At 49.6% G+C, this 10148-nt stretch overlaps 1 protein-coding gene across 1 annotated transcript; it reads left to right on the forward strand.

The window, feature by feature from the left end:
* The first annotated feature begins 3294 nt into the window (after window positions 1–3294).
* Window positions 3295–8905, forward strand: COCSADRAFT_113744 (uncharacterized protein). Its single transcript, XM_007700032.1, has 11 exons — window positions 3295–3727; window positions 3778–4306; window positions 4370–4596; window positions 4653–4838; window positions 4902–5229; window positions 5278–6059; window positions 6127–6289; window positions 6345–6894; window positions 6947–7681; window positions 7728–8210; window positions 8268–8905. The coding sequence occupies exons 1-11, from the start codon at window positions 3494–3496 to the stop codon at window positions 8521–8523; spliced, it is 4473 nt and encodes a 1490-aa protein (XP_007698222.1). The 5' UTR covers window positions 3295–3493; the 3' UTR covers window positions 8524–8905.
* The last annotated feature ends 1243 nt before the right edge of the window (window positions 8906–10148 follow it).

Consider the following 10148-nt stretch of genomic DNA (forward strand, 5'->3'; position numbering starts at 1 on the left):
AGCCACACACACTTGAGTAGCACACAACGCGAAGGCGAACAGCCGGTGCTTGCAGGCAGAAAGGCACGCATGGTCGTTGAGCAGGGAGAGGCGCTAGATGCAAGGACCCTTGAGTGGCCATGGACATGTAGGGATGAAGCGATCGGCAACGTGACTTGCAGCCAAGGAAGCTCGTAGTGGCCATCGCTGGACAGACTGGTAGGGAGGTGCATTTCTTCTGGGGAAACATGAAGCACCGGATGTTCAGCGGCCCGGGACCCAATCTCCCAACATGGAAAAGCAAAACGTCTGCTGTCTAGTCGGCGGGCGAGGCGGCCAAGGCGGGTGCTGGCAGTTGAGCAGGAAGGTGCAAAGGAGTGACGTCGGCACTACGCCGGCAGCGGTGATATGACGGGAATCCTGCTAGGGCCAATTTCATCCATATTGTGGCGTTGATGTATTGCAACGTGGTGGACGCAGCAGCTCGTGTTCACGGTGGGGAAGAAAAACGTGGATGGAAAAAGGTGAGGGTTTGGGCGTGTGGGCGTCTGGCAGTTTTGGGACTAGCGTTCAGCTGCAAGAAGAAAACCCACGACCCGCTTATGTAAGTCGGTTTCCACAATAGACTGGGAGACGGGGAGACGGAGAGACGGAAGGACGGACAGATCGACGTCCCCGCTGCCCAGCGTCTGGTTGGGCCTGGAGCGACCTCGTATTGCTTCTGGTGGACTTGACACTGCATACGCCTACCAAGTCTGTAGTACGCCGAGACGAGGCTTCGTTTGGGGGCCATCTTGAGTCCATCTGGAGGCCAGCAGCCATCCATCCTCACCTAGCCATATCGCTATACTCTACCCGCACTCGTATTTACAGACCCCGCTTGCCATCCCGCCCCCGGTTCCGCCCCCGTTCCCGCTGTCGGAGACGCCTTCTCCGTTGCGTCTTCGCACGCCACCTCGTTCATTTCGCACAAATGGCTGCAGATGGCGTCTCTACCAACGTCTGCGACAGGCGCCGCCTAGTTGCTTGCACAGGGACCGGCTTGCCCGTCCGGCGGGGTGTGCCGCTACTATCGCCGTAGTAGTGTCCACATAACGGCTAACGCACCCTCAGGCTCCGCTTCCCACTGGTCCAAGCCACCGTCTGGGGCATCGTCCCCCTGTCTTCGCTGATCACTGGCCATCTGCCGGCTTCAGCCGCTGCATTCCAGAGATCCGGTCGCCTGTCTACTTACACCCTTTACCCAATCCATTACCCAGCCGCTCGTCTGCCTGCCACGGCCAGCACAGGTCACACCAGCATCCAGAAAATCCATATGCGGTGCACTCCAAACCATCCCTGCCATGTCATGCTTGAGAACGCTGACGTATCACAGGTTTGCCGCCAGGTTCCATGCCAGTTTCTATCGCCTCGCCCTGTCCATGATCCCCGTCCTCCACGCTGGTAGCCAAGTGTCTTGACTCAAATGCGGTCAAATGTGAAAAACCTGGTCGCCGAATCTGGACACGGGTTTGAGTCAGTCGGCCCGTCTAAGAACCCGAACATTCGCCTACACAAGGCCCAGTCTCTGGATATTAACTCTCATCCTTTCTGCGCAAGCCACATTCATTCCGCCTAGTATGAAAACAGCACCAGATTGCTCGAGACGTCATTGTGAAACATTTCTCCGGAGTTGCCAACAAGGCCTCCAACTGTCAATTCAAGGCAGCAAGATCGTCACTGCAACTACGACCGTTACACATGAAGTCATATTGCAAGCCGGTGAAGGGTCTTTACGACTGCGTTACCTCGGACCACGAATCTCGCATGGGACTCGTTGAGCTTCATTGTGCGGGTCTCAGTGCCCACCGATCCACCTGCCCCTTTCGTAGCCATGGCAATTCTGCTGGGGACCAGTGCGAGCGCGTATCGTCCTCCCCGTATCGTTAAGTGCTGAGTATCTGATTTGTCAGGTCACACGAAACATTTCTTCCATTGTCAAACAATATGAACTTCTAGAAGGAAAACTTGACCAGAAACATTGCTTTTCTCCAGCCATTGTTTGAACTGACATATTGACGGTACTGATGTTTTAGGTTCCACCCCCTCTCCAAACATACACATAACGGCCAGACAACAGCCAGCAGATGTGGCAGAATTAGCCTGTGTGCTAAATGGAGTCTTCCTAATTCCGGTATCAAATGTACGCTAACCTTTGTTGTTGTCTCATGGGACTGTCGATCCACAAGCTCAGCCCTTCTTGGATGCATGGGATTGCAGATCTCGATGGATTATCCAACGAACCCAGGAGAAATTTGCAATCTCAGTCACAGCACAGGTGTTCAAACTCGCGGAGTCTAGGCCGCAACATTACTCAGAACAGCAATCACTGCACAGCAGGAACAACAAGCAGAGGCCGGGCGAAGCGAGGCGGCTCCACTCTTCCGCCAAAAGGTTAACTCAAAATTCGAGGTCTGTTTTTGTAGGCGAATTATAGTTTGATGCGACAAGACTGCGTTTTTTGTTCATGCTTATGAGCCTCGAGGCCCAGAAAACGCCGAAAATATAGTTCTTGTAGGTTTTTTTGCGGTATGGTGACATTCCCTGAATTGATCCTAGTGGCAGATGGGAGCCACGGATAGATTGCTTGGTTCTAGTCTCGCACAAACGATGGCGATAGATGTACAAGCCAACGGGAATAGGTAAGCCTGCCGTATTTGCCAGATGTCAGGGAAAATTAAGCGCGATCGTCATTCTGACGGCAATAGCTCGGCACTCATTAACCATAAGCTCACATCTGAGCCGTGCCAAGGCGACAGTGCGGTTGTGCAATGAGGGTTGAGGATCCCCTTCCCGAACCACCATCAACTAATGTTGGAACACGGGGCGACGGGGTGGCGTCGATCTTTGTTACAAATTCGGATGGAAAATGCGCCTAACCCAAATGACCATGCACGTCCCTTGTCATATGGTATGTCTTACCAACGTATTGAGCACGCATGCACTGGCCCTGGACCAGGTTTCGGGACATGCTCCCATTCCTACAACTACTAAGCCGAGCATAGCAGCTACGCATGATATCTGCACTAGCTTGCATGATATCCGCATTTGTACTTCACGAAGTCGATCGCAGTGAGGTGTGCCGATCTTTAACCATCTACGCGGGAATTGAGAGAAAACTCAGTGTACTAGGGCTACGTACAATTTACCGGCAGACTCATGAAGGCGAACAGTAGTGTCTGTGCGCCAGTGGAACATCGATGTTGTGGCATTGCAGAGCATTGGGCCTGTAGGTCCACATGCACACACTACCGCCGAGTCCAAGCCTTTCGTACTGGTGTGCAGACACATGGACGCCGATGAGGCAGGTAAATAAGGAAAGCAGCATTCTGCCACCGGCCCACTCAGCCTTCGTATTGGCGAAAACTCCTTGAAGCATAAGGAGACATCAGATTATCAATGCCGGCATCCCATTCTTTCATACTTTCCTTAATGTTTGTCTCCAATCCCTGAGTAGCTCTCACCAGTCACAGTCATGCTCTCTAAGACATCGACTCCGAATGTGAACTGCACCTTGGTAGATAACACCTTCGGTCCCTATGCTGGGCCCTACTGTCGAGGGGGGTTCGACTTCACTCTCCTCTTCTCGGAGGTTTTTCTTTCGATTGTACCTTTATCTATACTCTTAGCTATCGTTCCATTCAGGTCTTTCTACCTGTGGAGAAGACATACAAAGGTCACAAAGTCAAAACTGTTGTACATAAAGCTGGTAAGATGTACTCCACAGTGTAATGACTGCCGCTAACACACGCATAACAGATAGGATGGGCCCTCTTCGCTGGCTTCGAGCTGGCCCTTCTGGTAGTATGGGCAAGCCGCAATGCTCATGTGAAGCATATCGGGTTATCCTCCGCCGCTGTCAGCTTTGCTGGAGCATTGTTGTTAGGCGTTTTCTCATATGTGGAACACATGCGCTCGATCAGGCCGTCACTCCTACTCAACTTATACCTCTTCTTCACATTCTTGTTCGACATTGAACGGTCCCGCAGCTACGCACTGATGCCTGAATTAAATCTTGCAGCTACTGTGTTCTCTACAAGGTTGGCGGTGAAGCTATTTCTGGCTATAGTGGAGTGTAAAGATAAACGAAGACATCTCCTTCCAGAATATGCTAACTGCCCGCCGGAGGCGACAAGTGGTATATACAAACGCATTTCGTTCTGGTGGCTCAATGAGTTGTTCAAGAAGGGTTACTCCAATGCTTTGACTGTGGATGATCTCTTCCAGTTGGATAAATTTCTGCGTGCAGACTATATGCACAATGTACTGGGCTCAGCATGGGCGCGACGTAAGTGCACATCCAAAACTACTCTCACTGAACAGTTTACTAACTTTCTCCTCTCCTCAAAAGTGGACAAGCCCAGCGCAAATGCTCTGTTTACCACAACTGTGGGAAGATTGAAGTGGTCGATCTTGGCAGTCGTCCCGCCTCGGCTCTGTCTGATTGGCTTCAACTTCTGTCAGCCATTCCTCATCAATAGAGCAGTCAAGTTCTCTCAGGAAACTTTAAACGTTCAACAAAGAAACATTGGATATGGTCTGATTGGCGCTTATATTGTTGTTTTCGTTGGAATCGCTGTATGTGCTCTTCTCAGATTCAAAATTGGGATGCCGATGGCTAACATTACCTCCAGGTCTCTACAGGGCAATACATGCATTTGACATTTCGCTTCATCACACAGATGCGTGGTGGTCTCGTCTCAATGTTGTATAGCAAAGCTACCGAGGTCGCATTGAACAATGTTGACACAGCCTCTTCAATCACACTAATGAGCGCTGATGTGGAACGCATTGTTACTGGAATGGAAACTGGACACGAGGTAAGCAAACATGATGTATCGCCCAGAACCCAGCGAGTAAACTAATTCGTAATTTTCTTGTAGATTTGGTCCAACACATTAGAAATAGTATTGGCCATGTACTTGCTCGAGCGACAACTGGGCGCAGCATGCGCTATACCCATTGGCATCGCGGTTTTGTCCCTGCTCGGATCCATTGCAGCGACTAGCATGGTCATGCAGCGACAAGCACTTTGGCTTGAGGGTATCGAGAGACGCATTGCTGCCACAAGTGCTATGCTCAGCTCTATGAAGGGAGTAAAGATGGGCGGTCTCACCGAAGTCCTGAGGGAAGATTTGCACAAGCTGCGAATTGAGGAGCTTAATATCTCCAAGAAATTTCGAAAGCTACTTATCTGGACCATGGGTTTCAGTAAGCCATCACCTGATCTGACATGTATCATCTACTAACTGTGAGCAGCGTATATCTCCCCCATTGCATCTCCCATTCTTGCATTCGCAGTCTTTTCAGTGATCGCGCAGAACAGTGGAGGCAAAAGCACGCTTGATACTGCAACTGTCTTCACGTCTTTGTCTCTCTTTACCCTGCTCACGGAACCTCTCGGTTCGCTCATCATGGCTCTTTCGTCACTCATGGGTGGCGTCGGATCATTCCAACGAATTCAGGAGTTCATCTCACAAGCCCCACGCACTGACTGCCGTAGATATGCACCTCCATACACATCCAGTGCTACATGGCTTTCAGAGGCAGGCAGTCTTTTTGAGAAGGGATCCGTTGCTTCTCAAAAGAGTCGTTTTTCCACTGAGGTCAAAGAGTCCAACACATCCCAAGCAATCGTCATCGAAGACGGCTACTTTGGGTGGGATCCAGAAAAGCAGCCGGAAGGCAACCTGCAGCAGATCGACATGATCGTCCCACGAGGAAAAATTACCATGGTTGTGGGACCGGTAGGTTGCGGCAAATCAACCCTGCTCAAAGCAGTGTTAGGAGAACTGCCGGTCATGGGTGGTTCCCTGCTAATGTCATCCCTGCGCATCGCCTTTTGTGACCAAAGCCCATGGCACACAAACGGAACTGTCCAGGAAAGTATTATTGGCGTATCGAATTTCGATCAACGTTGGTATTCGTCTGTTGTTCGGGCCTGCGCCTTGGATGACGATCTCGCACAGATGCCCCAAGGTGATCAAACAGAGATCGGCAGTAACGGTATTGCGTTGAGTGGGGGCCAAAGCCAACGCCTTGTGAGACCGCCCCACCCATTTTCCCCGCTTCTACACCTTGATCAATACTAACGTATACACTCTGCAGGCCCTTGCAAGAGCGGTTTACGCACAAAAAGACATAATAATTCTCGACGATTGTCTCAGTGGCCTTGACGGCCAGACAGAGAACAGAATCTGGCACAGCCTGTTTGGTAAGCGAGGATTACTGAGGCGTTGCAGGACGACAGTTCTCATATCTTCATCATCTGGTATGTGTCAAGCTCTCTGTTAACCGGCTAGTTCTTGCTGACTTTCATTCTGCAGCCAAGCGAGTTCCTTACTGCGATCATATCGTCTCTCTCAATCAAGATGGAAAAATTTCCGAACAAGGGTCTTTCGAAAAGCTCAAGAGGTCGGGCGGTTACGTATCAGGGTTCGATCTCGCAAAGCCCGACTGGAACTACAGCCCAGAGAAGCATATTTACGAAGCTCCGCCTAGGTACAGCGAACGTCAAACGGACAACAGCAAGCTCGCAGGGGATGAGAGCCAAGCGGAAGCCAACCGCCGTATGGGCGACACTGCTATCTACCTTTACTACATTGGTTCAGTGGGATGGATTCCCACTCTGATTTTCATATTTTCAATCACTATCTTCATATTCGGCATCATTTTCCCCACTGTCTGGGTCAAGATGTGGGCAGATTATAATCAGGATCATCCAAACGAGCGTCTCGGCTATTGGTTGGGTATCTATTCGACATTCGGTGGCTTGGCCATGATCTTCCTGATTGTGAGTTGTTGGCAGCTTATCATCACCATGGTGCCTCGCTCGGGTGTTGCATTCCACAAGAAGCTCCTGGATACAGTGCTTGGGTAAGTGGAGAATCTCATTGTCGATTCAATCATAGAGACTAACAAAGTAAAGCTCACCCATGTCCTTCTTCTCAACAACCGATTCTGGAGTCACTCTCAACCGCTTCAGCCAAGATCTCATGTTGATCGACATGGAGCTGCCATTGGCTGCATTGAACACTTTCGCTACATTCGTGCTTTGTGTGGGTCAGATGGCACTCATCGCTGTATCAGCTCCTTACGCAGCCATCGCTTTCCCAATCGTTGCTATTAGCGTTTACTTCATTCAGAAGTTCTATCTCCGCACCTCGCGCCAGCTTCGATTCCTCGACTTGGAAGCCAAATCTCCCCTGTACACGCAATTCAGCGAAATACTGGAGGGACTTCCGACCATTCGTGCATTCGGCTGGCAAGAGTACGTGGACAAGAAGGCCAAGACATTGCTTGATCGTAGCCAGCGGCCCTTCTACCTACTCTTCGCAATCCAACGTTGGTTGACTCTTGTGCTGGATCTGTTGGTTGCAGCAATAGCCACGATTCTTATTGTTCTTGTGGTCACGCTGCGAGGAAAACTCAGCGCCGGATATGTAGGCGTTGCCCTGCTCAATGTTGTACTTTTCTCTCAGAACATCAAGTTACTGATCTCTTTCTGGACACAACTTGAAACACACATTGGTAGTGTCGCCAGAGTCAAGAGCTTTACCACTGATCCCATTACGGAAAACAAAGAAGGCGAGGACCGTGTTCCACCACCCAACTGGCCTAGTTCTGGACAGGTCCAGTTCAAGAACATTGAAGCATGCCATCGGTAAGTCCCAAGATCGTCCTTCACATGCATAAGCTAACTAGCACAGTCCCGGAGAGCCTGTAATCTCTGACCTCTCCCTTACAATTAATCCTGGTGAGAAGGTCGCTATTGTTGGCCGAACCGGCAGCGGCAAATCATCATTGATTCTTTCTCTCTTCCGCATGATTGAGCTTTCTTCTGGCAGCATTACTATCGACTCACTCCCAATTACAGAGGTACCGCGCCAAATTATCCGTAGTCGCCTCATCGGTCTCCCGCAAGACGCTTACCTACTTCCCGGCTCCATTCGTCTCAACGCTGATCCTTTGGGCGAGTCCAACGACAAAGCCATCATGGCTGTGATGAAGGACGTTCAGCTCTGGGATATCATTGTGGCCAAGGGAGATGCGGAGAAGTACGCCCATCCACTCGACGTCGAAGTTGACGACCTCCACTTCTCCCATGGCCAGCGCCAGCTGTTCTGCTTGGCGCGCGCCATGTTGCGTAAAGACAAGGCGAGCGTCGTCATTATGGATGAAGCCACTAGCAAGTAAGTTTCCATGTCTTCTTTTTCTCCAATCATCAATTATTAACAGCTACGCTACAGCCTTGATGCAACGACTGATGCTCATGTTCAACGTCTGCTTCGCTCCACTTTCCCTCACCACACTCTCATCTCTGTGGCACACAAACTTGACACCATACTTGACTTTGACAAGGTCGTCGTCATGAACAAGGGTCAGCTTGTGGAGTATGGAAGGCCACACCAGCTACTAGAGCGCCAGGGTAGCTGGTTCAAGAGCCTATATGAAGAGGTAGGTATGAGAGAGGATGTGGACGACGGTCTTGGTGTGTTATCCTAGACATCAACTCTTTTTGCCTTTCTATTTTTTTTCAATTTTCATTTGTCCTCCCTTTGAAAAATAGCAGGGAATTCAAAGATGGATGTATCTTACGAGCATTTTAGAAGGTTGATAGGCACACTCTTCTATTTATTTTCTTTCATTTACATTGGCGAAATACACATAATGTAGTGGACACTCCTTTGGTTTCTTATTCTTTCAATGTGGGTGTTGCATGTAGGTAATGATAGCTACGAGGAAAATATTTTCATTTGTCTCACTCAAGTTGCATGTAGGATGGTAGGCGAGTATCAAAACGGCTGGATGTCTCGATTATTTCATCTTGAAGCAAATTACTGGCAGTGTTTATACTTAGTTATGAGCTCCACGAATGAAGACTTGCAATTGCTTATAAAAGAGATTGGGCATAAACTCACCCCCGACTACAGTACATCTACACACAAACAACTAGAATGTCGCTTCTGGTGACAAAAAGTAGATTGTACCCACTTTGTGTGTATACCCACCGCTTATGTCAACATGTTTACAATTTTTACTTCTTCTTACACTGTAAAGATATATAAACTAGCAATTGCGGCATTGTCCACACCTCCAACTACTCAAGTTGTGACTTCTCCATCCACCCACCATAACTATACCATACAATTACACCAAAGCAAACAAGAACCCTATCCAAGACCTTCTCCACTAACCATCCATCAATATTACCTCAAATATCCAAATATACACACAAGTGCTTACAAAACCACAGTACACTCTATACATCAAGCAATCACGTGACCAACCTAGCCTATCCTCTCACATAACCCTGTAGGAGCGCCAAATCCACAGCCACCCCTAAACGCACACGCCGCACCCGACCCGCTCAACAAGCGCGCTCACGCGAATCCTTTTTTTTCTTTCTCTTTTCCAACGTACCCGGCAGCCAGGTCCTGACACTTGCGACATCTAGGGATATCCTAGTATATAGTAGGGTGTTGGGCTATACCTACGGCGCAGGGCTTACCGTTTGCAGGGCAACATGGGTGTGTGGGTTTGCACGTGTGAGGGTGTGGGCTCGCTTGGCGCGAAACGCGACGTAATGCACTAGAAGGGTTTTTGTTTCGAACTATCTACCCACCGACTTTTGAGGGTTTGTTTTATTAGGGCACCGGAGTTCCGTGAAGGATGATGTGTGGGTGGGGTGCGTGTAGTAGTGTAGGCGCTGTACTGGGATAGCACGGGTGGGGACTTACTACTGACTAGCTTTGTTTGCTGATTGCGATGAGGGATGATTACTCGCCCTAGACACTGACTTTTTGCCTTGCTTTTCTTTCTGCTATCTTTTTCGCGAGTAAGGTGTGAAAGGGTTGGGCTGCTAGGTTCAAATTCTGCACGGTTTGGTTGAGTGAAACTTCTTTTTTTTTTGGAAAAGAAAAGGGTGTTGTGGAGGGTTTTGGCGCGATACGCACCGGTGAGGTTGATGGTGGTGGGTGCACGGAGACAGGCTGCACAGGGCTGCGCGCTTTCTTTCGTTTATCCCATGTCGCACAAGCGAGAAAAGCAAGATGAGTGCAGAGCCATTGTAGAGGAGGAAAAAAAATAATGTCATCGTTAGGCGTGCACGAGACAGGTGCTAAATTCGG

Source organism: Bipolaris sorokiniana (assembly GCF_000338995.1).
Source record: "Bipolaris sorokiniana ND90Pr unplaced genomic scaffold COCSAscaffold_4, whole genome shotgun sequence".
In the NCBI taxonomy this organism is placed as follows: domain Eukaryota; kingdom Fungi; phylum Ascomycota; class Dothideomycetes; order Pleosporales; family Pleosporaceae; genus Bipolaris; species Bipolaris sorokiniana.

Bases quoted from the DNA above. Each gene is read 5' to 3' on its own strand.
- COCSADRAFT_113744 (XM_007700032.1), top strand. From the start codon at position 3,494: ATGCTCTCTAAGACATCGACTCCGAATGTGAACTGCACCTTGGTAGAT. The intron at 4,839-4,901 runs GTAAGCAAACAT...ATTTTCTTGTAG, and splicing joins GAATGGAAACTGGACACGAG to ATTTGGTCCAACACATTAGA. The intron at 6,290-6,344 runs GTATGTGTCAAG...TTCATTCTGCAG, and splicing joins TCTCATATCTTCATCATCTG to CCAAGCGAGTTCCTTACTGC.